We start from the raw sequence: 26,766 nt of genomic DNA, 5'->3' as shown, positions 1-26,766 counted from the left end.
CCTAATGGCTTGTAAAGGAAAGGGAGCTGTGAAAGAGTCCACTCATTGAGATTCTTGACTGGACATTTCCAAATAAAGTTTCTACAAACATAATATATATATATATATATATATATATATATATATATATATATATATCATATGGTGTATTTTCTTTGAAAAGAGTATGATTCATATAGAATGCCTGCCTAGCCGTGATAGTACCAACCGCTGCCTCCACTCACTTATACATTTCCAAGAGAAGAGTGTTAAGAATGCCCTCCTACTTGTGATAGCAATTGCCTCACACATGCAGTTCAACATTCATGAATTCAACCTTTCAAGCTGACTCTTGCATGTTTTGATCTTTGCTTTTTTCATGTGATAATACAAAGCTTAGCTGTAAAGTATTAGAATTCCATAACCAGCAATACTTAATCTTCTTTACAAGTGAATTGCTTAAACTAAGGCTGCTGTTTTAAGGTACTGCAATTTGTCTTCATGGTTATGCTATCAATCAACATGGCAAAAGAATCAAGTGATCTTATAAAACCCCAAGCACCCCTGAATTACGAAAGGGGTCATGGATTAACTACATACTACGATAGTGTGCAGTAAAAATATTAATATGATACATGTACACAAGCTTCATGAGCAGGTTTGCAGGTGCAATTTTCTCTAACACCATCAGGGCCATTTACCTTCAACATCACCGAGTATTACCTGTGATCTTCGTCTTGTGAGGACTGACAATTACGGTGTCCAACTGTTGGCAAGCAACCATGGTCTTCACATGCTCAAATTCATCCCCCTGAGTTGAAAAAAAGATAGCCCAAATTAGCCAAGGAAGTTCTAACGTCATAACAAGGTACAGCAAAAGCATACTTACTGCTATAGCACTAAAGACATCATAAAGACTGTTAATCTTAGGCCGCCGTGTTTCTGGTAGGCGACTAGTCTGGAACTCATCATACCTGCGAAGGTCAGCAAGTGTCACTCCTCAAAGCATGACGCCAATACTCACATCTACTTTTACTCCCAAATACATGTACAAAGATGCCAAGATAGAATACTACACACTGTAAATGGGATTGAAAGGAAGAATGGTGAGCAGGATATCATGAGGGACATACTCCAATGACAAAATGCCATTTTTCATACAACAAAAGATAGGCTGCACCTTATATAAATCTGACTGAATGAGGTTGGCACAAGGTTTCCCAGCATACCAGAAGGTACCCATCATTTATGGTGTAAGTATTTAAGAGCCAGCCCAATCTTACTCTCCTTAAGGGGCGTATAATTTTGGACAAAACTGATAAATAATGAGGCTAGACCTAGCAAGGATCTCACTGATGGACTGGAGTGGCCCATGGAGGATGTTGCTCATTGTAGCAGGAAAAGTGTGTCGTTCTCTCTACAGTGGGTGCTCCTCAGTGCAATATGCGTGAAACCTCACTCCAACAGAAAGAAAACATCACACAGCAAAGGAACAACAACTCAAAAGCACAATAGCAGACTCAGAACTCATTGAAACTCGACAACTCATAGAACAATACAGACTCTGGCTGGCAGCACACTCAGCTCCAAGCCCACGACTCACATGTACAATGGAGGTGTAGAGGCTCCAATGTGCAGGGACTCCACTCAAGACTCAAGACGCTAGACCATAGAAAGTGGATGATGATATGGTGTGCCACACTAGAACCAACCACACATATGTATATCATAAAGAGCCACCAACGGCTAGCAAAATATCCCAATCCAGCTAAGCCTACCTCCAAACTGCGGTGGTGGTGATCTGGCCACCGTGTTCACTAGACCACCACCTGTATTATTGCCACGTGTCACTCACTGCCCAGGCGAGAGTCCGTCCAGTGTGAACTCCACACCAACTGTAACTAACTGCCCATCTTGTGCCAGTGACATTGTAGCCTTGTTACAGGTTGCCCGCCACAAGACCACTCACTGTCTCGGTGAGAGCAATCACTGAAACTAGAGAGAACACTGAAACTGTAGAAAAATAAGAGGAAATGTGTGTGGCAAGCCATCAGATCATTAACCTAGCAGGAAAAATTGCAGCCCAACCCGACTGAAGAAGTTGCTGTGGGGAGAAGATATTGAGTTCCGAGAAGGAAGGGACCGAGGATAAGATATAGATGTTGGCAGAAGTATGGGCAGCCCTGCCATAATGAGATAGACTTTACAAAAAGCAGAAAACTGAAGAAGGCCCAAGCCAAGAGTGGTTTGCACAGAGGAGAAATTCCTAAAGGATGTAAAAAGGAAAAAGGGGGCTAGGGGGTGGGCTAGGGGTGGGTAAGGGCGAGAGAGAGAGAGAGAGAGAGAGAGGCGGGGGGGGGGGGGGGTAGGGACGAGGGATGGAGAGGGGGTGGGTAGCGGCGAGAGGGAGAGAGGGGGGTGGGTAGGGGCGAGGGATGGAGAGGGGGTGGGTAGGGACGAGGTAAAGAGGATAGGGGCAAGGGGGTGGGTACAGAGTTACCGGGGAACGCGTTCTTGCCCGCCTGGAACACCGGAACGGCATTTCGACAGTGCCTGGTTGGCAAGAACGGCTTGGAACATTTGGGTGTTCCGGATGCCAGCTTGATACCGGAATGGTGGAACTGTCGGAATGAATGGAGGCTGGTCGGACGGTCGAATGCCGTTCAATGGCCAGTTTTCCGGCCAACAGTCATAAACGGGTAGCATTTTAAAAATTTGAGGGGAGCTCCTCCTTCTAAAATGCGCCCCCCCCCCCTCTCACCCCATTGGCTTCACAATTAACACAAGGCTCTCTCTCCCCCTTGCTCTCAAGCTCTACGGTCTACCCTCAAGCTCTCAAGCTCTCTCTCCCTTGCTATCAAGGAGTGAAGCCTCTCTCTCAACCTCTCTACTGAGCTCTCAAGGAGTCAAGCCCTCTCTCTTTCACGCATATCCATGGCCTCTTCTTCTCGTACAAACCCCTCCGTCCATGCGGGCAACACTCGAAGGTCGAAGGAATGGTCGTGGTGAGATGAAGGGACATCGGAGGGCACCTTGATGGCGGCGGGAGGTGCTCGTGCATAGGCATGCAAGCTATGCTCTTACCATCGGAAAGGGGGCCCTGACAAAGTCAGGGCACACTTTCTTCGAGTGCCGGGACATGACGTAAGATTTTGCACCAATGTAAGCGCAGAGAAGAGGAAGGAGCTTGAGGAAAAGGATTGGCAATTCAACCATAAATCCAAGCCCACATGCAAAGCTAGACCCTCATTTTACCTTCTTCCACTCTACCCAGAGCCAGTGGCGGTGGGTCTTCATCCGGTCCAATTTGTCGCCAAAGGACCCTTGCCACCTCTTGGGACCCAAAGAAGAAGGAAAAGGTGGATGCCGCTGTTGCCAGATTCTTTTATCACGACCATATCCCAAAAGTTTAAACTAGGAATAATGATACTAACCTCTTCCATGTGTGATCAAAATAGGTCGGAGTATTGGACAACTATGGTGCAACGGATAGGAGAGTATAGCATAGGCTATGTTCCGCGGCCCGCCATCTTCAAAAGCTCTCCGAACAACTTTCCTCGATCGAGAGAAGGCTGTCGTGGAGCAAGCAACGCTCAATATTCAATGACTTGGGGAAAAACATGGTGTTTCTCTCATTGCCGACCGGTGGAGCGATACGAAGAAGAGATACATTCATGGCCTCGTCGCATACTCGAGTGGAGAGATGTACTTTGTGCACTCTCATGATGTCACCAAGAGTTGCAAGTCCGCCAATGTCCTCGCCGTAGAGTGGACAACAACCATAGAGACGATCGGAGAGTAACATGTCATGGCTTTTGTCACAGATGGAGAGGCGTCAAACAGGGCAATAACAGCTATTGTAGAGGGCCACTATCCACATGTCACAGTGTGCTTTTGCATGGCACAATGCTTGAACAACCTTTTAAAAGACATCAGCAAGCTAGAATGGATCGCACCAGTCATTGCAGATGTAGTGAAGATTGTGAATTTCATCAACAATCACAATTTCATTCAGTGCAAGTACCTCAAGAGGTCGAGCGGCAAAGTGCTCCTCAAGTATTCAGACACCCGCTTCGCATTCAGCTTTCTCCTCATGGAAAAATGCGATCCGACAGGTGTTCATCAGTGATGAGTTCACCACCTCCCCCTATGCAAAGACTGTTGCAAGGATAGTGTGCAAGGAGAAGGCAGAGGATCTTGAGTTCTTGAAGGAGCTCAAGAGTCTAGATGCACTTGTAAAAACAGTGATTCATTTGCTTCGGGTTGTGGATGGCATGGACCCTTGCATTGGCAAGGTTTATGAGGCAATGGACCGCATGATCGAGCAACTTGCACAACTTGAGCCGGATGCAGAGCGATATGCAGAGATCCATGCGCTTTGCAACCCAAGGTGGAATTCGTATACCTCTCCTTTACACGGGACAACATGTATGGTGGGTTCAGAGTTTCAAGGTGCAGGGCAAGAGGCAGATAAAGAAGTCATCAATCAATTTACAAAGATCTTAAACAAGATGGTTCTAGACAAAGATGGGCAAAGCATTGTCAGGGATCAGTTGACACGGTACAGAGAGATGCGAGGGTCATTTGGCAGTCCAGATGCTCAAATTGATCGCAAGCAGATAGGTTCAGTGCTATGGTAGGAGGACTATGGCTATGATGGCCCTGAGCTTTAGAGACTGGCGATCCGTATTCTCATCCAATCATTTAGTACCTCATGCTTGGAGAAATTGTGGAGTACCTTTAATCACATTGCTTCCAAGAAGAGGAAGTAGAGAAGTCGAATGATCTTGTCTTTTGGTTTTTTTTAAAGAGCCTTGGCAAGTCTTGTTAGCCAAAATTAAGCAAAAACTAAATTTTGCTCAATGTTATGGCTCAACTTTCAAGTCTTATCTCTTAACTTCTACGCTTGCAATTATTTGAGAGCTTTAATCTGTAATTGCATGAGCTACTATGTATGAGTATTGTGTCTGCTCAGTATGTACTATGACGGTTGACCGCGGCGCCACGCATCATCACACGACGCAATCAAGTCATAATAAGGTTGAATAGTCTTCAAATCGTGTTTTTTGTGAGTATTAGAGTTAAGAGGACTCTAATACTACTTGTATTCAAACACACAACGCTAAAAATTGCATTATTTGGGCGTTTTTTATGCCTTCTGTTCCGCGCCGTTCCCGTTCCGAACCCCTTGCCGTTCTCCGTTCCGCGGAAAAGCCTGTCGCCGTTCCCGTTCCACGCTCCGGCTAACTTTAGTGGGTAGGGGCAAGGGAGAGAGGACTAGGAGAGAGAGAGAGAGAGAGAGAGAGAGAGAGAGAGACTATATTCCCTGCATTTGTAGCACAAAAAGGGTCGATTGGATGGGCGAGTCGGACGATGAGGCGGTCTTTGCTCTTCCTACATGGAGGTGGAGGCTCAGGTGTAGAAGCTCTGAGTGGCTGAGGGAGTATTAGCATGATAAAAGTTCTGAGATGGAAAATTGCTCTGCATACCTTGCATGGGGGGTGTATTCAGCAAGGCGTGTAGTTTGGATGGCCATAGGGGGAAACTATGTTGGCTACAGGTGCCAACCCTTGTTGAAGAGTAGGAGGAAGACTTTGTTGTATTTTCCGCAATCCCTTTAGTAGTAGCAATCCTTGTCCTCATGTCCAGAATTTTCACAGAAGTGGCAATAAGCCCGAAGGGGGCATTCATGTGGAGGGTGCCCTGGAGAGAAACATGAGCTACACCAGACCACAGCCTTACACTCCTGCTGAGCCCTGAGCTCTTCTAGCTCCCGCTTGATCTTGTCCAAAGCCTCATGATGTGGAGGCTTCTCCTGTCCAAGAGAGAAGGATCTCTCCTCTTGAAGAGCTCGTTGTAACTTTAGTGCTTCTAGTTCCCTGCGTAAAGAGGTCAAGGGGTCAGATAGACTTTCCAAGAGTAGTGAGGCCATAGTTATAGGGAATGGCCATTTTCAGGTCTTCATTCCCCGTTCCCGTTCCAAATCCCCGTTCCGTGTTTCAGACGCAAGTATTCGTAACAGGGAACAGCATTTCATGCTCGTTGCCGTTCCCCATTCCCTGTTCCCCAATCCAATTTCCCGTCCTGGGTAACTATGACTGAGGCAGTCTCTAATTGGTTGAATAGCTTTCTTGCTTCTCCTATCGTAGTAGGAGAAGCGACAAACTCCTTCAGAATGGCTTCAGGTCGAAGACTCTCACGAAGTTTTTGCTAAGAAGTCTCGGGAAAAGCCTTCTCCACCCACTTCTTGACCATGAATTCTCCTGGTTGCTGGGGAACCTTGGCAACCAGAGACTTTGTTCTTGTCATGAGTTCTGCGAAAGTCTCATTTGGCTGGAGCACTAAGTTTGCCAACTCATCCAGAACCTTCTCTTGGAAGTTACCTCGTCTGAACAGAACTGCAGCCTTAGTGTCGCCCAAGTAGTAGAGTGGTTCTCAACAAACTGACTGTACCATTTATCTGCTAAGCCATCCAAAGTTGACGGAAAGAGCACTAGGTAGGCGTCTTCTCTATTGAGGCCGTGACCCCTGCAGAGGGATACAAATATCCTAGCATGGTCCTTTGTGGAGAGTCCTTTGAAAGTCGGAAACTTTATGTTCACCTTAGCGAGAATACTTCGTGCTCCTCCATGGTTGCCTGCTCAGGAGCCTGTTGCTTAAGAGCTTGTTGTAACACAGTGGGAGAGAACTGTACCGGGGGAAGGTGACCTAAGAGGTGAAGAGCTCGTTGAGGAGTGGAGGTAGATGCACGGAAGGGTAGGGGTAACGGGGCTGGTGGACTTCTACTTGGCACGAAAGGTTGACGGTTTTTGTGGTAGTACTTCACAGGGCTCAGTAGTGGGCTTTGTCGATCTTTAGACTGCCTTGTGTGTGTCATGCAATAGCAACAACCCACCCAAGCTTTGGGCATGGAGACCCTTGAACTCGCTGGATGGTTTAGACCCACTAGTCCAGACCCAACTACACTAGGCTAGACTCGGCTAGACCACTCTTGCTAGATCGGGCGCGAGAGACTAGATCAACTAGACCAAGCTGGACGAGGCGGAGATGGACTAGACCAAGGTGGACTAGGGCGAAGCTGGTCTAGACCGAACTGGACCACCCAACAGACTAGACCAGGTGAGGAGCTGAACCAGCTAGCTCCTCAACATGTAGGCTCAGTGAATGAGAGCACTTGTAGCAGAAAAAGTGTGTCATGCTCTCTACCGTGGGTGCTCCTTAGTGCAATATGCGTGAAACCTCACTCCAACAGAAAGAAAACATCACACAGCAATGGAACCACAACTCAAAAGCACAATAGCAAACTCAAAACTCACGTGAACACAAAAACTCATAGAACCATACAGACTCTCGCTGGCAGCACACTCAGGTCCAAGCCCATGACTCACAGGTACAAGGGTGTCGAGGCTCCAATGTGCAGGGAGGGTGCAGATGTGTGGTGCTAGACTCGAGACTCAAGACTCAAGACACCAAACCATAGAAAGTGGATGATGATATGGTGTGCCACACTAGAACCAACCACACATCTGTATATCATAAAGAGCCACCAACGGCTAGCAAAATATCCCAATCTAGCTAAGCCTATCTCCAAACTGCAGTGGTGGTGATCTGGCCACGGTGTCCACTAGACCACCACCCGTATCACTGCCACGTGTCACTGTCCAGGCAAGAGTCCGTTCAATGTGAACTCCACACCAACTGTAACTAATTGCCCATCTTGTGTCAGTGACACTATAGCCTTGCTACACTCATGATGTCACACAATGCATGCACCATATTAGAGTCCAAACCTTTTCTCACAAAGAACGAAGTCAGCATCAGCAACATTTTTCTCGCTTGAAAAAGGCAATAAACTAATAGTTGACCTTTCCATATCAGCATCAGGATTTGCGCTTAAAGATTAAAACTCCCAGAAATCTGAAGAAATACTAGGTCAAACCACAACCACACTCCACATGTGAAAAAGCACTTGCTGGTATTGAGCCCCTCCTCCTCCCCTCCCACCCCTGCTAGCTCCAATGCAGTCCTCCGTTCCCTCCCCCGTGCTCTCTGCCTACTGCCTACCCTCCCAATGTATGTGCTGCCTCAGCCCCCTTTCTGCCACCCTCCTCACTATCCGCTTGCTTATAGAGACACCATCGCCCCCCCCCCAAGCCCCCCCTCTTCCTCTCGCTGGCTCCTTCCTTGTCCTCCATTCCCTCCCTCGTGTTCTCTGCCTGCTGCCTGCCTTCCCAACCAGAGTGACAGGGAACGGCCGTGGAACGGGCCCCTGCCGTTCCCGGAACGCGTTCCCACATGAGTCAAAACACTCGAAACGGATACCGGAACGGAACGGCGTTCCGCTCGGGGATGTAACCGGAACGTCTGACGGAACGGGAGGTCGGAACGCGGAACGGGCTGGGGTTTGGAACGATCAATTTGAATTCAAAAATATGACCGTTGTTTTTTTGAAAGCCGTTCAGAGGCAGCGTTTTGAACGTTTTCGACTCTTTCCGCATCCCTTGGGCAAGGCTCAAGCCTTCATTCATTCATTCTCGTCTCTCTCCCTCTCTCTTGGGCCTCAAGGCTTTAAGCCTCAAGGCTCAAGAGTCAAGCCCTCAAGCTTCAAGGCTTCAAGCTCCACACCGTGTCACCAGCGTGTGACTGCTATCTATCCTTTTTGTTGATTTCTTTCTTATTATTTATTTACTTTCACTTTTTGGAAACACCCCTCGGGAAATCTAACTGCCCTGCATTGCATAGCTAGTGTGGAACTGTTCAGAGGAGTCCAGGCCTGAGGGCAAGAGAGCACTAAGGTTGGACAAGGACTATGGTTAGCCAAAGTGGGTTCATTGACTAGCCAAAGTGGAATCCTTTGCTACAGAGGCTACATTTCAATTTTGGGAGTGGCTGCAGTGTACAAAGGGGGTCAGATGACCTAGAAAGATACAATGGCAGCATCTCCTAAAATTTAGGGAACTGCTATTTTGGGACCTGAAAATGTGTTCGCGTCATTACCTCCGGAATGACAAGGGGAACATTTGATTACTCTGCAGTGAAGTCAACCGGACAACTGGTCAGGAGATTTTTAGGCGGCAACCCTGAAACGGGAAATAGCTTGTAAATGCGCCAAGTGGCACATTTCTGTGCACTTTCCTCATGCAAGAAGAAGTGGCGCTCAATTTATAGCTGGGAGGCTCTAGGAGTGGAATGTTGTATGCCCGTGCTCGCGATCTGGTCACACGCCGATCCACACTCTTCAACTCTCTATGAAGTAGTCGAAGAATCTCCTCCTGCTCATCTCTCGTCTGCTGCTCAATGTTCTCTATAGTGGGATCACGCACCATCTTAACCTGTGTGGGATCTACCTGCTCATAGAAAAAACCGAACGTACGTTACAAAGAGTTCGATCATATCATCATAGAGTAAAATCGATGAGTTAACAAAACCACATATTTGATATTACCTGCTTTGGTGTCCCCAAAGCATGGTAGGCTCGCACAAGCTTCATGTTGGCTCTACAGTAAAGCAACCTCTCTAGTTGTGCAGTGCTTAGCCTATTGCGTATTTTGGTGTGGATCAATGAGTGGGCACTTTAGTTGCGCTCACAAGCACCCGCAGAGCAATCCTTCAATTGGGAAATTACAATGATTTAGGGTTTAGTATTTACCTGCAAAAGTGGCGATGGTTTAGGTTTAGTATTTACCTGCGAAAGTAGGCGTAATGCAAAATCTGTAAGCTTTGGAAGACCCTGTCTCCCATAGCTCTGCCACCAAGTCAAAGGAAACTTGGTGGCCTCCTGTCTCAGTGCCACTGGCCGCACAAAGGAAGGGCCTAAGTTGTTGATAAAGCTCGTCATCTCAGCATCAATCTCCAGTTGTGTGTCCTCGTCATACCTCAACGAGATGTATGAATCGCGTAGTGCAAGCAAATCTCTATCATGGAATAGTTCTGGCTTTTTGTAGAGAGGATGGAGACATGCAGCCATTCCATGTATAGGACGGCTCATGAACGTCCACCGACTCTCCACAATAGCCAGTATGTCATCTCGTCTGCACACAGCCATCAAAAAAGAAGCATCTCAGTGTAGCAGCTCCGAGCTACCAAAAAAAAACAATTGCCAACAATTGTCAATGATGCAATCGAGGAAACATACCGTTGCTGAGACAAAGAAGGACACTCTGCAATGTGGCTCTTCATCTGCAAGAACAGATGGTAAACCAGCCCCAGTGTGGACCCCTCCATATCCGTGACACGGAACAACACGTGAACAGGCTGCAAAGCCATTGTGAGAGACTGCACCTCTGTCCAAAAGCTCTCATCAAGAACACGCCTCTGGATGTACTTAGTGTTCTCCTGTTGGGAATTGTGCATGTCTCTCCATTTGAGATCCACCACTGTTTGCATCAGGGAATCCCTCAGCTTGAAGAGCCTATGGAGCACCAAATACATATAGGCAAACCTGGTTTTTGAAGGCCGTACCATATCCAACTGGCTTTGGCTCCTGAAGATGGCAAGTGCTGGTGCTTCTTGCGGAAGAAAGTGCTGATCTTTGTTGCATCAGACACAATAGGCAGCACCCAAGGGAGTTTCCCTATCCCCTCCATGAGTAAATCAAGGCAATGTGCAGCACAGGTCCAAACTAAAGATTGAAACTCTGTTGAAATCAAGTCACCCATTGCTTTGCAATTTGATGCATTATCAGTGACAACCTATACCACATTCTCTGCGAAAACGTCTTTAATGGCCTGCCGAATGTGCGTGTAAATGAACTGACCTGTGATATGTTCCCCTGCCTTCCCTGCATCCACGGCTCGCAAAAAATAAGTGCCAAGGCAAGATGACACAAGAATGTTGATGATGTGTCGTCGACATATGTCACTCCAACCATCTGAAATGATTGTGCACCCAAATTGTTTCCATCCTGCCTTCACTGGAACCAAAGCCCTATCAATCAAAGCCTTTTGCTCATCAAGCATTGTCGTGCGCATTTTCTTGTACTCTAAGCCAGTCCATGATATCGGTGGGACCAACCTGAGCAATAGCCTTCACCATCCTTTTCCATTGGTCAGTCCTCAATACATTGAAGGAGATGTTGCACTCAATAAGAGTGCGAGCAATCTCCATCTCTGCCACCTTTTGTCGCTCCTTGATCCAAGATTGAGTATGCACACGCGAGGGCAAGCTGGTCTACCGAGGCCCTGTGACATCCTCCGTATCATTAATATCCTCAGAAAACACATCCTCAACATCTTGCATGACACGAGCCCTCTTCCTGTTAGACTGAGCCTGTGCACTACGTTCACTACTTCCCACCGTTTGATCTTGAGTGTCCGTGTCCCCAAGGTCTTCGAGAAGGGCATCATGAAAAGCGTCTTGCGTAGATTGTTTTCCCCTACCTTTGTTTCCTCCTGCCATTGCTGGAAATTTTTCTGCAATCAGCTGATCTTTTACAACAGGAGGCCTTCTTGCATGCTCCACAATTGGCTGTACATCCTATTCTCATCAAGTGCCTGATGACATGAGTGACCGTGCTGGTCTTCTGCATCCCACAATACTTGCATTGCCAACGTCGTGTACCTGATCCGGATTGCCATGGAGTCTTCACAATCTCGATGACATTAGTGTGAATGTTCCAGAGGGGGTTGGCTTCGCGAGGCATGGTGTTTTCTTCGCAAGAAAGGCGCTCACAGACCTTCTCTGCACCTGCTCTGCAACTTTTACAGAAACGCACAACTCTCTGTAGTGAATACAAAGAGTTTTGCCCAAAAACTAAAACGCTACCCTATCGTACCATCGGACGCCTTATACGCTGCCATTTTTTTTTTTATTAAAAAAAACTGCACCGTACGGATGCAATCCATACGGTACGGATCCGTACTGTACAGACGTGCCGTACGGATGTCATCCGTACGTACGTACGATACACCTTGTTATAGGGATATGCGAGGGTCGTTTGGGAGAGCCGATGACCAAATTGATCGCACCAAGATTTCCTCCATCTTGTGGTGGCAAGAAAATGGTTCAGATGGTCCCGATCTTCACTGGCTTGCCGTCCGTATTCTCAGCCACGCGGTTAGCTCCTCTTACTTGAAGCAATTGTGGAGTGTATATAGCCACATTGCATCTAGAAAGAGAAACCGACTTGGAGTGGAGAAAGCAAATGACCTTGTTTTTGTCAGTGCACACTTAAGAATGCTTTTCAAGTCAGCATCCAAAGTGACAGATCCTTTTCTATAGTGGGAGATGAAGGCAGAGGCAAAGGTGCTTGAAGAGGCAAAAGGATCAACGCATGAAGATGAACCTATGCAGGAGGGTTGGGATGATATTCACGATGTCCAAGACTCCACTATAGATTGGGAGGTGGGATGCTCTTCTGCCCCTACCCAAAGGTGAACATGAGGCATGAGTCATGACTCATGACTCATTACTCATTGGTTTTTTATATTTGTTTCCTTTGTGGCCGCCGGCTTTGCCCCCTTTTTGTATTGCAATACCATATTAGTGATTGAGTCTTCACATGTCACCTAGTGACTCTCACAGTTGTTATATAGCACTCTAGCCTCTACATGTCTTTTTGTAGCGCCTTGGGTGGCCTTGTAAGCCATCTTTATAATCTATGATCTATCATCTTTTTGCTCCAAGATTTTGTGTGGAGTCTAGACTCTATTCAACTTTGAGTTAATGTTCTTTCCATGAAGAATCAAGATGCTTTTGTAAAGGATGATCCCAATTCATGTATTGCGTGTAGTGCGCAATCGCATGTAAGCCATAAGACTGAAGAATCATTGCAAAGCATGCCTAAATCGGATTCTACTTGGACTAATGGGCGTATATGACTCTCTACTAACATATAGGTTAAATCCAACCTAATTTAAGCATATTTAAAGCTTACCGTTCCAGCCCTCGTTCCTGTTCCGCTTTTCTGGGGAGGGGTATAACCGGCCTGTACAACGTAGAGGGCGGTACTATTTCAATTACCTGTTAACTTTACACAGAGCACTGAGAAGGGAAGAGAACACAGTTGCGTCCAGCGACTAGAATGTCACTGTGCACACGAGACCGACACCCTGTAGGCCCCAAAGACTGGCGCCCCTTTCGGCATTTCTTTATTCAAATTAAGGTAGACGATCCGACCACTTAGCACAAGCTTTCACAAAGCTGTCCAAACCTGGCGAGGGCTGAAAACGCAGGTTTTCGACCTGATTTTGGCAACATAATGGCGCAAAAACCCCTGTAGGTCAAAAGCACCTGTCTAGGACGGATTCCCTCGCTATCTGGAAGCATTCTGGTGAGCTGTCACAGAAATTCAGCGGGCTGTAATTCGCTGTTTTTCACTGCCGGGTGGCCAAAAGCTTGTACACGCATCCCAAGGCTCTCACGAGGCTCCTCCGATGTTCCCTTGCAGTTTAGGTGCGAAACCCTAAACCTGCAGAAAAACACAGCAGGCTGTAATTTGCTGTTTCGGATCGTTTTTAGCGGAGCGAACACGCCTACGCGTGTCCCAAGGGCTCCCACACGCAATGGGACAGTTCCCCTGTGAATTGGACGAGTTTTCACACGAGAAAACTCTCCGAACTCGCAATCTTTCGCAATGGAACTGTGCGTACCTGTGGGGGATTAGCAATTAGCTAATCCGGTTCCTGTTCAAAAGGCTCTTGCCTTGGCAAACGCGCATAAACCCCTAGAACTGTACATGTTCATCTGAGTAGCCCAACTAGTGGGGCATTACCATATGTGCCAAAGGAGAGAGAGAGATGCACGAGAGCAAGTCATCGTGCTACATGAGACAGAGGAGAAGGCAAGCTTTCCATTAAAGCTGTAGACCTGCACCCACTACTCACACACACACTGTAGCTCACTTATGAGTCAAATCAGCCTCCTCTCTCAAATTGGGCGCCCCCTCTTGCTGATGGAAGTGGAAAACTGCACCAGAAGCCGCCATGTGTCCAGTTTGCCCCTTTTGAGTTAATTCTCTAGTTCCCACTGACTTATAAAGTTATAAGTGACTTTCCGAGTGGCCCAGACTTCATTTGGCGCGCACAGGCTTCCATACTCATCAGAATTCAGTGCTAACTGGCCCAACCAGTCCCAGACTGATCGACCCAGACTCCCGCTGTGAGAAACCTATTCGGCCGTAGCCGTTTCATACTGGCCATGCAATGTCCACTTGCACCTTTTCAAGGGTTCCGGGGAAAACAAGTAAAAATAAAATAAATAAAAATATCTAGTACTTATTTACGGAAGGCAACAGGAAAAATACACCTCTTGGTGACACACCCCATCCTTGAAATATTGCAAGCGACCTCGCTTGCATGCCAATAATACATGCGGTATCTCCTGATATCACATATATTCTATGATGGGAATCCAAGATATGCATGCTTCCGAAAATGTAGCGTTGGACGATTAAACAATCCCACCAACGTGGCTACGACACATATATCAAGCATAGAGGCCTTCTAGTGTACTCTCAAGCACAAACTTCTCTAGCTAAATTCTGTATGGAAAGAGTAAATACAATTGCTTAACTACTCTCTTGAGCATCATGAACCATGCTCTTGCCTTGCTCCAGAAAAGGCTACATCAAGTCACTGTGGGTTCCATCTGAAAGGCTTCAAGATACAATTGCAATAGCTGAGGTGAATCAACCAATTCAGACTCTTCCATCCATTTGGCATCCAACGATGGATAGTTCTTGAACTTCACCAAATAGCGTCTTGCAACCTTTCCTCTAACCTTTCTTTCTTTATGTGCCAATATCTATTCAGGAACAAGGATTTCATCCAATTCTTCGACTTCGGGTTGTTCCTCATCAAGCATATTCTCTGGCACATCACCAACAAAGGGTCTCAAAAGGCAGACATGAAAAGCATTATGTATTTTCCAGCCTTCTGGTAGCTTTAATCTGTAAGCTACATTGCTGATCTTTTCTGAAATCTGAAAAGGACCATAATATTGCATATTGAGCTTAGGAAACAAGCGTTCCTTGCCTTTCCTTTTCCTTAACCTGGCCTTTTCAAAGCGCAAAAGCACCCAATCACCAAGTGAGAATACAAGTTCACGACAATGACGATCAACAGCTTTCTTTTGTTTAGCCTGAGTCTTCTCAAGAGCAATCTTTATCTTCCTGTATGTTTCATCCATATCTTGCACATACTTGTCTGCCTCAAAAATCTTGTCCTTGGTCTGCAAAATGGGCGGGACTTTCTTCCCTCCTTCCACTATCTCAAATGGTGCCTTACCTGTTGACGTATGCACAGTGTTATTGTAAGCATATTCAACCAATGGAAGATGGTGTTCCCAAGTTGCCTTGTGCTCTGACACATAACATTTGAGCAAGTCCAGAACAGTAGAATTTGCCTCGTCTGACTGTCCATCAATTTGCGGATGAAACGAAGAAGAGAACTTTAGCGTAGTGCCCCTGTTCTCAAACAATGCCTTCCAGAAAAGACTCGTCATACGTGGATCCTTGTCACTGACAATTGACTGAGGTATCCCGTGATATTTAAAGATATTGCTCATGAATATCTTGACCATGTGTTCTGGCTTTATCTTCTTCCTCACAAGAATGAAATGGGCCTGCTTACTGAACCTACAAATGTTAGTCCAAATCCCATCATTGCCTGTTTGCGTCCTTGGAAGATCAAAGATAAAGTCCATTGCTATGCTTTTCCATTTCCTATCTGGGATTGGCAATGGCTGCAACAATCCCGGTTGCTTTTGTCTGTCAAATTTGACTTTTTGGCATACTAAGCATGATCTTACAAATGTGTCAACATCTTGACGCAAAGCTGGCCAATAGAAGAATGCCTCAACCCCTTTCACTGTCGCATCAATTCCACGATGCCCAACATAAGGTGGAGCGTGACTTTCCATCAAAATTTTTGGTCGTAACTGTTTAGTAACGCATAACTTTCCATGCATCATGAGAAAGTCATGCTTAAGCATATAGTGCTCATGATGTTGCCCATCAACAAGCAGGTCATAGATCCTTGCAAAATCTAAATCTTCAACATATTGTGTCTTCATTTCGTCTAGTTCACAATGGTACGGAATTGACACTGCTGAAATTTGGGGCTTTCGTGACAACGCATCAGCCACCACGTTCTTTTTCCCTTGCACATGCACAATCTGAAAATGGAACATTGACAAGATGTTTGCCATCGCATGTGCTTCTCAGACAGCTTCGTCTGTGTGAGAAAATATCGCAAGGTTTGATGATCCGTTTGGACAACAAAATCAGCCCCTAGCCGATAGTGTTTCTAACTAGTGAGAGCATGAATTACTGCCAGCAATTCTTTCTCATAGACTTGCAAGTTCCTTTCAGTCTTCAAAAGAATTCTGCTCTCATATGCGACTACTCGGCCATTCTGCATTAGAACTGCACCAAGACTATGGCCACACGCATCACACTGAACCACAAAAGGTTTCGAAAGATCTGGCAAAATGATTACCGGATCTGAAGTCAGCTTCTCTTTCAAGTGTTTGAACGCTAAAATTTCCTTGGCTGTCCACTTGAAAGTAACTCCTTTTCCTTGTAGTGCATGAAGTGGAGAAGCAATCTCAGCAAAATTTCGGATGAACCTCCTGTAGTAGGAACATAAGCCTAGAAAGCTTCGAATGTCATGTACGGACTTCAAGTTTGGCCATGACCTAATTGCTTCCACTTTAGCGGGATCCATGCGTACCCCATCCTTTGAAACAATGTGCCCAAGGAAGTGAATCTCTTGCAAAAAGAATTCACTCTTCTTCGCATTAATGAGTAGCCTGTTCTTACGTAACTCATTGAAAACTGCAGTCAAGTGATCCCTATGCTCCTCTTCAGACTTCGAATAGACAATCATGTCGTCAAAGAAGGTACCCACAAAGTTTCTATGTGGTCTAAAAATTATGTCCATCATTCTATTAAACGTGGCAGGAGCATTTGTGAGACCACATGGCATAACAAGAAACTCATAGAGACCAAATGTTGTCCTGAACGCAGTCTTATGGACATCTTCTGGCCTAATGCGTATCTGATGATACCCACTCTTTAGGTCTATTCTTGTAAACAATGACCTCAAGCCGATCAAGAATGTCATCTATCCTCGATATGGGGAACCTGTTCTTGATGGTATTCTTATTCAAGGCGCGATAGTCAATGCACATGCGCCATGAACCATCCTTCTTCTGCACTAAGAGTACAGGCGAACAGAAAGGGGATGAACTGGGCTGAATCGGCCCCTTCTCTAAAAGCTCGTTGACCTGACTCATAATCTCTTTCTGCTGGGCTGCACTAACCCTGTATGGTGGTCTATTCGGTGGACTAGAACCTGGCACTAGATCTATAGTATGATCCTCAGGTCTCTCAGGAGGTAACTCCCCTGGCAAAGAGTCCGAAAAACAATCACTGAAACCACTCAAAAAAGTTGACCTGTCTTTATCTAAGGTAGACAAGTTAGATACAACTTGAGGTACTTCTTTTGCAAAGATCAAGTACGCAGAAAGATGATTCTTTATTACAGATGAAATAGCAGAAGCAGAAACAACTGGAACAGACTCACCTTTAAGCTTTACATCAAGGACATGAGTCTTTCCTCTATGTACAAGGGTAATCTTTTTGTTGTAAGTATCCGCCATAGCATGTAACCTGTAACACCATGGGATACCCAGTAACACATCACAGCCCTCAAGTGGCATAATATGAAACTCTTCCGCATCTACATAGCTCTGAATGTGCAGACGAAGCTTCCCCAAAATGGGAGTAACGGGCTCTGAATGACCTAGGCATGCCAAACCTGCTTCCCCTGTCATACCCATCTCCTCTGCACGAATGCCCAACTTTGATGCCAATTCTGGTGATATGAAATTTGCACGGGCTCCTGGATCAAAGAAAACCAGCACTGTCTAGTCTCTAACTTTGCCCCAAGCTCTGCACAACTCCGTGGCATCTGTGTTTGGCTGGTCTCCAACCAAATCTCGAACAAGTCCTGCACTTGGCTTTGGCTTCTTCCCTTTATGGTCTGACTTGTCATCCTTATCCTGTGACTTCTTCTGTGGGCATTCATTTGCAAAATGTCCTTCCTGTTCACAAATGTAGCATTTCTTGGCCTCCCTAAGAGCTTTCCGTTCTTCAAAAGTTTTGCCAGAAAAATGCCTCTTTTGTCCTTGTCCTCGTCCCGAAGAAGTCTTAGACTGCTTCTTGGACATACCACCTTCTTCAGTGGAGGGCTTCTTTGTGGGAGGCTCAAAAGGCTTTGCTGCAACATTGCCCTTGGCTGAAAACTGTTTGCCCTGTGACCCTTTCTTGTGGCTATTAAATCCATTGGAATCTCCCTTCAACAGATTGCTGGCCACTCTTGCATTCTCTATCAACTGAAACATATTCATGACAGTAGTCTTTGTGCAGTAGTCCCTGATTTTCTTGGGCAATCCGCAACAGTACTTCTCAATGTGTTCTAACAATGGCACAAACCTGTAAGAGGTGGCTGGCAACAGTGCGGCCCAAAACTGTTTATTGTACTCTTCCAAGTTCGCACACTGTTTAGCATTCAACTCGTGCCATTCTGTCATCACATCCACTTCAAAAGTGTTTGTCAACCATGCAGGCGCAAAAAGCTGTTTGAATTGGACCCACGTTGTTGGGGCTTGACCTTGGTTCAACAATGCGGTCCACCATTGAAGCGCATTCCCTTTCAAGAAAGTGGCAGCCTTGCGTATCTTTGAAGATTCCGTGAAGTTTCCTCCAGCATAAGCTGCATCGAACTGCTGTATGAAGGTCAAACCTTCAATTGATCCTCAGTTCCTCTGAAAGTTTCAAACTTCACTCCTTGCCCACCTTCCTTGTAATCCTTAAGCTGACTCAAAGGAGCCACATTATCATAAACAGGTGCCTGTAATAGTGGTGCTCCATGAGTGTTCATTCCAGCACTCGCATCAACTGTTTTCTCTGTCATATCTGCATTTGTACGTATGGCTGCGAAAAACCAGCCATACCAAATTGTGTTCCAGGCACTCGAAACTGGCCGTAGCACCCTGAAAACCTGGTTGGACACCCATGTTCGCGTACATAGGGTTACCCATGCCTGTTTGCATTGTCCCGAACACATTCCCTGGCATATAACCTGTGGAAGGTCCAGCCATATCTTGAAACACTGAACCACCTCCAAAATAACCAGGATAAGTATTAGGTAATGGAAGGGTTTGACGCATAGCGTGTTCATTACTCCCTTGACCATTCACAAACGGTTCTTGTCCAGCTAAAGAAAGTTGCTTTGGACCATTGGACACCGCTAGTTGCTCAACCACATGGGCTTTCCCTCGAGCCTCATAAGTCCTCTGCGCATTGGAAATCTCCTTTTCTTGCAATGGCTCAGTCATGCCCTGTGTAGGAGGCTGAAAACCCTGTGTCGAAGCCTGTAAGAACTCCTGCATCCTTGGGTTGTTAGCCAACTGTTGAAACATGTCCATGCAGCAATGCAGTTTAGTTCTAAACAACCTGTCCTCTTCTTGAAGAGTTGAAGGAACTTTCTTCGTGCCATGTGAGGAAGATCCCTCTTCAGGTACTTGGTCTCTCTTCTCTGCCATAACGACAAGCTCTGTGTTGCTTTCACCCACAACAATCCACACTGCACTTTTTGAAGAAAAAGTGACTATCCCGGCGATGGAACCATATAACCGGCCTGTACAACGTAGAGGGCGGTACTATTTCAATTACCTGTTAACTTTACACAGAGCACTAAGAAGGGAAGAGAACACAGTTGCGTCCAGCGACTAGAATGTCACTGTGCACATGAGACAGACACCCTGTAGGCCCCAAAGACTGGCGCCCCTTTCGGTATTTCTTTATTCAAATTAAGGTAGACGATCCGACCACTTAGCACAAGCTTTCACAAGGTGTCCAAACCTGGCGAGGGCTGAAAACGCAGGTTTTCGACCTGATTTTGGCAACATAACGGCGCAAAAACCCCTGTAGGTCAAAAGCACCTGTCTAGGTCGGATTCCCTCGCTATCTCGAAGCTTTCTGGTGAGCTGTCACAGAAATTCAGCGGGCTGTAATTCGCTGTTTTTCACTGCCGGGTGGCCAAAAGCTTGTACACGCATCCCAAGGCTCTCACGAGGCTCCTCCGGTGTTCCCTTGCAGTTTAGGTGCGAAACCCTAAACCTGCAGAAAAACACAGCAGGCTGTAATTTGCTGTTTCGGATCGTTTTTAGCGGAGCGAACACGCCTACGCGTGTCCCAAGGGCTCCCGCACGCAATGGGACAGTTCCCCTGTGAATTGGACGAGTTTTCACGCGAGGAAACTCTCCGAACTCGCAATCTTTCGCGATGGAACTGTGTGTACCTATGGGGGATTAGCAATTAGCTAATCCGGTTCCTGTTCAAAAGGCTCTTGCCTTGGCAAACGCGCATAAACCCCTAGAACTGTACATGTTCATATGAGTAGCCCAACTAGTGGGGCATTACCATATGTGCCAAAGGGGAGAGAGAGATGCATGAGAGTAAGTCATCGCGCTACATGAGACAGAGGAGAAGGCAAGCTTTCCATTAGAGCTGTAGACCTGCACCCACTACTCACACACACACTGTAGCTCACTTATGAGTCAAATCAGCCTCCTCTCTCAAATTGGGTGCCCCCTCTTGCTGATGGAAGTGGAAAACTGCACCAGGAGCCGCCATGTGTCCAGTTTGCCCCTTTTGAGTTAATTCTCTAGTTCTCACTGACTTATAAAGTTATAAGTGACTTTCCGAGTGGCCCAGACTTCATTTGGCGCGCACAAGCTTCCATACTCATCAAAATTCAGTGCTAACTGACCCAACGAGTCCCAGACTGACCGACCCAGACTGCCACTGTGAGAAACCTATTCGGCCGCAGCCGTTTCACACTGGCCATGCAATGTCCACTTGCACCTTTTCAAGGGTTCCGGGGAAAACAAGTAAAATAAAATAAATAAAAATATCTAGTACTTATTTACAGAAGGCAACAGGAAAAATACACCTCCTGGTGACAAGGGGCCGTTCCGGAAACGTTCCGGAGGCCCCGGTTTCCGTTTTGGGTAACATTGGCAGTGTAACAGGGAACGGGCAAAACGCAACCCAAATGTTCCGAATCGGCGTTCCGCCGTTCCGGAAACGGAGTCGGGAACGGAACACCGTTCCGGAACAGAGTGTAACCGGAACAGTGTTCCAGAACGGGGGGGGACAGGGCGGTACGTGAGGTGGAATGGCGGAACGCGGGGTGGAACCGGAAAAAGTGGCATTTGGGAGCAAAAAAGTAAACATTTGTCGGCAGATTTGGGGCTATTTCGGAGAAATAATTGGGGAAGTTTGAGGGCAGGCTTGGGGATGGATTTGAGGGCAATTTTGGGGTTGTTTAGGAGTCGATTTGGGACTAAGCCGAATGGAGGTAATTCAAGCCTTAATTTAGTCGACCGTTCCAGACCCGTTCCTGTTCCGTGGCGTCCTCCTCCTCCCCGTTCCCGTCCCGTTCCGGACCCTCCCGTTCCCGTTCCCGGTAACTATGTAGACTCAGAGGCTTCAGCATAGAGTCAGTAGACACAATTTTAGGCGGCTCTCTCTGACTTCGGCATAGAATCAGTATGCACAGCTCTAGGCAGCTTGAAACCGGCCCGTAGGGCGGTAGGCGTTGGCTTTCACCCGAAATTCTTTACTTTAGACACACACACACAAAGCAATTTGCAAAGGAGACCTGTAACGGGAATTAACACTTAATCACACACACAGCTCGGAAGCTAGAATGCTCCGAGCAGACGTCGACAACCTGTAGGCCCCAAAATTGGCGCCCCTTTCGGTATTTCTTTATTCTTTAGGAGGGTAAAGTACAAAGAAGAGTCATGGGAATCCTTTGACTGTATCCCACTAGATACCACGTGTTTTGGCCAAATTTCGGTAGCATAACAGCCCCTAAACTTGCGCGAAACCAATTCCCCTGCTGGAACTCGCTTCTACTAACGTATACCCTCTGATTCCTGACCAAAAACAGAAAATTCAGCACCCTGTATTTACTGGTTTTTGCCCTGTTTTCAGCCCCAAATAGTCCCCTAACTGTCCTCTGCTAGTGGGGCACGATTCCGAAAGGTTCTGGTGTCCATATGGCCGAAAAACAGTAAAATTACAGCGCATACACAACGCTGATTTTGCACCTGTATGGTGAGGTTATGACCCTCACTAGTGCCTGCTTTGGAGTAGCAGCTAGCTACCCCTGTTCCTGCTCAAGGAGGCTCTTCCCTCAGCACCAAAGCATGAACCCACACAGTTGTACATCAGTCAAATGAGGAGCCCTCTTGTGGGGCATCACATAACTGCACGTAGGGGAGAGAGAGAGAGCAGTGTGTAGTGTGCAAGGCATCACTCCTAGCACCACACTGGACATGAGAGGGAAAGGAAGCACTCCATAGCTCTTAACCTGTTGACAAAAGCTGAAATGAGGCCTCTCCCAGCTTAAAAATCAGCGACCATTTTTCTGCAAGGGGAAAGTTCATGAAAAATCGACACTTGGTGCATTTACAAGCATTTGCCCGTTTCGGGTTCGCCGCTTAAAAATATCCTGATCGGTTACCCAGTTGACTTCGCGGCAAAGTTGTAAAATGTTCCCCTAGTCATACCGGAGGTAATGACACGAACACATTTCACGGCCCAAAATAGTAGTTCCCTAAATTTTAGGAGATGCTTCGTTGGGCTCCCACTAGTCTTCTGACCATCTATCCTCATTCGGACCGCATCCAAAAGTGCAATGTGGCCCAACTTTCGGATACTTTTTGTTGGTAGTCCCACCTTGACTTTACGCCTTAATTGGGTTCACTTCCTAGTATCCACCAACTTGCTAAGTACGACGGGGGACCTATATGATCTTGCTCCGAGCCTAGACATCCTCTTACCATACGAATTCCAGTGGCAACCACTATCCATCTGCGGGTGAAACTACCGTTCACATTGGCCATGCAATGTCCGACCGTTTGCTACTTCAAGAAGAGGGTCTCAAAAACAAAACAAAACCCCTTGGAAAGAAACAAACAACTAAAGTTAGTAGTTGCCACGTCCTCGTGACATAGTTAACAGTTGCCACGTCCCTGTGACATACCCCCCTCTTGAAATCGCAAACGTCCTCGATTGCATACCATAAATACACGCCACTGATGATCTTGTGCTATTAACACTCTTTTATCATCGCATGTATCCGCAAGAAAGGTCATAACATATAGATACAAATGACTTAATGAGGCCTTCATACTTTTGTCATTTCCATCTATTACACTAAATTCATATGTACATTTGATGTACTAGCTCTATCATTACCCCTCCTTCGCACACGTTGGGTTGGGGCATAAGTAGGCTGTAACCCAAAGGCTTCAAGGTAAAGCTGCAATACATTTGGTGACTCTGACAGTTCAAGCTCTTCCATCCACTTTGCATCCATAGGCGGATAGTTCTTGAACTTCACCAAATAGCGTCTTGCAACTTGTCCTTTAACTTTTCTGTCCTTATGTGCCAAAACTTGCTCAGGTACCAAGATCTCATCAAGTTCCTCAACTTCTGGTTGATCCTCATCTGGCATATCTTCTGGCACATCACCCACGAAGGGTCTTAGAAGACTCACGTGAAACGCATTATGAATCTTCCATGCATCAGGCAAGTTCAGCCTGTAAGCCACATCGTTGATCTTGTCAAGCACTTGAAAAGGCCCATAGTAACGCATGCTGAGCTTAGGAAACAGCCGTTCCTTGCCCTTCATCTTCTTTAACCTTGCCTTTTCGAACCTTAACAAAACCCAATCACCAGGTGATAGTAGCAATTCACGACGGTGACGATCAGCAGCCTTTTTCTGCTTTGCCTGAGTCTTCTCCAAGGCGGTGCGGCGGTGTGTGCAAGTGATAGAGCACGCGAAGATTTGCAGTGTGTGCAGAGAGGGGTGGCGAAAGCCAGCAGGAGAGGAAGCGCTAGCAGAACGAAGAGGGAGAGAGAGAGCGCTCACGTTTTTGGGGAAAACTCGATAAGTTTTGGGTTTTCCCACTTTTATTATAAGTGACCTTTAAAAAATATGTCTAGGTTCAATATGAACCTGGACAAAGTATAAAAATGTACAAAAAGGGGTTATTTAGGCCTTTAACCCAACAACCTCCCACTTAAAGGCATAAATGACGCCTTTAAGTCAACCAACTCCCACCAGCTGTATGCAATGCTCATGAGCCTTAGCAAGACTCTTGGTGAGAACATCAGCAGGGTTATCCTGTGTGTGAATCTTAGTCAAGGTGACTAGACCATCCTCCAATACCTGTCGTATGAAGTGGTATCGTACATCAATGTGCTTTGTCCGTGCATGAAACATGGCATTCTTGGCCAAATAGACAGCACTTTGGCTATCACATCCCAAGACAGAAGTACTAGCAGGCATACCAAGCTCTTTGACAAGTCTGCCCATCCATATGGCCTCTTTAGAAGCCTCAGTGGCTGAAATATATTCAGCCTCAGTAGTACTCAATGCCACAATTTTCTTCAGTCGTGAACACCAAGAGACAGCACCACCAGCAATAGCAAACACATAGCCACTAGTGGACTTCCTGGTATCCAAGTCACGTGCCATATCTGCATCACAATAGCCCTGCAACTTCAGGTCACTTTTTCCATAGCATATACACCTAGATTATGTACTTGACAAGTATCTCAGAATGCATTTCACAGCTTCCCAATGTGCTTTGCCGGGATTGGACATGTATCTACTAACAACTCCCACCGCATGGGCAATGTCAAGACGAGTGGCAACCATAGCATACATAAGAGAACCACAAGCTAATGCATAAGGGATTCCCTTCATAGCATTCACTCCCATGTCATCCTTTGGGCAATCGGCTTTGCTAAGTTTTGTGTGTGGAGGTAAAGGTACTCCAAGTGACTTAGCTTCAGCCATGTTAAACCTGTCAAGTACTTTAGCAATGCACTTTTCTTGAGATAAGAAGAGCAATTTCAGCTTTCTATCTCTCTTGATTCTCATGCCCAAGATGTGCTCAGCATCACCTAAATCCTTCATTGCAAAAGCTGAATTCAGCTGACGTTTAAGAGCATCAATGGTAGACTTATGCTTCCTAGCAATCAACATATCATCTACATATAGCACAAGGATTATAGGACTTCCATCATTATCCTTCTTTGTATACAAACAATGGTCTGAATGGCTGCGTTTAAAGCCTTGAGACAGCATAAAAGTATCAAACTTTTTGTACCACTGACGTGATGATTGCCTCAAACCATACAGTGCCCTTCTTAGTTTGCATACAAGTTCCTTTCTATCAGGAACTACAAAACCCTCAGGTTGCTTCATGTAGATATCTTCATCAATGTCACCATGAAGAAAAGCTATTTTTACATCCATTTGATTCAATTCTAAGTCAAGCACTGCAGCGAGAGCAAAAAGGACACGCAATGTCGTAAGCTTTACAACAGGAGAAAAGATCTCTTGAAAGTCAATCCCCTCTTTCTGTGCATACCCTTTGGCAACTAACCTTGCTTTATACTTGGGCTTTCCATCAACACATTTGACCTTGTAAACCCATTTGTTAGGAAGAGCCTTTCTTCCTTTAGGCCTTGGCACAAGATCCCAAGTATTGTTTGCATGCAAAGATTTGATTTCCTCTTGCATCGCAAGCTCCCACTTACTGCTTAACTCACATGATTTTGCCTCTTTATATGTAAGAGGCTCTCCCTCATCTGTCAACATAACATGATGCAAAGAGGGGTCAAAGCGCTGTATCAACCTTCTGACACGAGTAGACCTGCGTACCCAATGATCTACAATCTCAAGCACAGGTTCTACATTAGGAGGCAACTCATTTTCAGCATGCTCATGCTGCTGAAAATCATTTTCAACCATGACAGGTGGCTGTCCATCCTCATTTGGAGCATCTAAATCATGTCCTACCTCTTCTGGCTCAAGGTTAACCGGCTGATTATCAATTTCAGCTTGCGGTAATGCATCCTGAGGCTCTTTTTCAACATCAATAGGTGGCAAGAGAGGCTGAAATTTGACCGATTTCTTGTCAATTTCAGAAGATGTAGCATTTTTCAGCAATTTAGCCTCATTGAACACTACATCTCGGCTGCGTACTACCCTCTTAAACTGAGGCAACCATATCCTGTAGCCCATTTCACCCTCTTCCCCATAACCTAGGAAGAGTCCTTGGATGGACTTGGCATCTAGCTTTGTCCTCAAGTCATTACGAACATGGACAAAAGCCTCGCAGCCAAACACTCTCAAATGATCATAAGAGGCAGGTTTGCCAGACCAAACCTCCTCTGGAATGTCATTTTTTAGCATACTGTTAGGAGAGCGATTGCATACATGAATTGCAGTTTTCAAAGCCTCTCCCCAAAACCCATGAGGGAGATTAGCCGTGGACAACATGCAATGCACTCTCTCACATAAAGTACGGTTATACCTCTCAGCCACACTATTAGAAGATGGATTATAAGGGGCTGTCAACTCCCTTTTAATCCCATATTCTTCGCAATAACGCTGAAATTCAGCAGACGTGTACTCCCCCCATTGTCAGATCTCAGACATTTAAGCTTACTACCCTTTTGCGTGGTCACAAAAGCATGAAACCTCTTAAATGCATTAAATGTCTCACTCTTATTCTTTAACAAATATGCCCAGCCTTTCCTAGTGCAATCATCAATGAATGTAACAAAGTATGATGCACCACCAAAAGACTTAACAGGCATTGAACATACATCGGAGTGAATTAAATCAAGAGCATTAGCTTTGCGCGAGACACCAGCATAATAAGAAGACTTCTTTTGTTTACCATACA

The 26,766-nt window shown here is 46.1% G+C and overlaps 1 protein-coding gene across 1 annotated transcript in view; it reads right to left on the bottom strand.

Moving 5' to 3' along the window:
* Positions 1-310: 310 nt before the first annotated feature.
* Positions 311-26,766, bottom strand: part of LOC147437011 (uncharacterized) — a 121,955-nt gene continuing 95,499 nt past the window's right edge. Inside the window, exons 11-12 of the mRNA XM_086486420.1 lie at positions 869-953; positions 311-790 (exon numbers count right to left, since the gene is read on the bottom strand). Of these exons, the coding sequence (XP_086342546.1) occupies positions 689-790; positions 869-953 (187 nt within the window). The 3' untranslated portion in view covers positions 311-688. The remainder of the gene's footprint in view (positions 791-868; positions 954-26,766) is intronic.

This window comes from Adiantum capillus-veneris, chromosome 17 (genome assembly GCF_014529385.1).
Source record: "Adiantum capillus-veneris isolate H3 chromosome 17, ASM1452938v2, whole genome shotgun sequence".
Classification (NCBI taxonomy): domain Eukaryota; kingdom Viridiplantae; phylum Streptophyta; class Polypodiopsida; order Polypodiales; family Pteridaceae; genus Adiantum; species Adiantum capillus-veneris.
The sequence above is the reverse complement of the archived record's forward strand: the minus strand, read 5'-3'. Positions and strand labels throughout refer to the sequence as shown.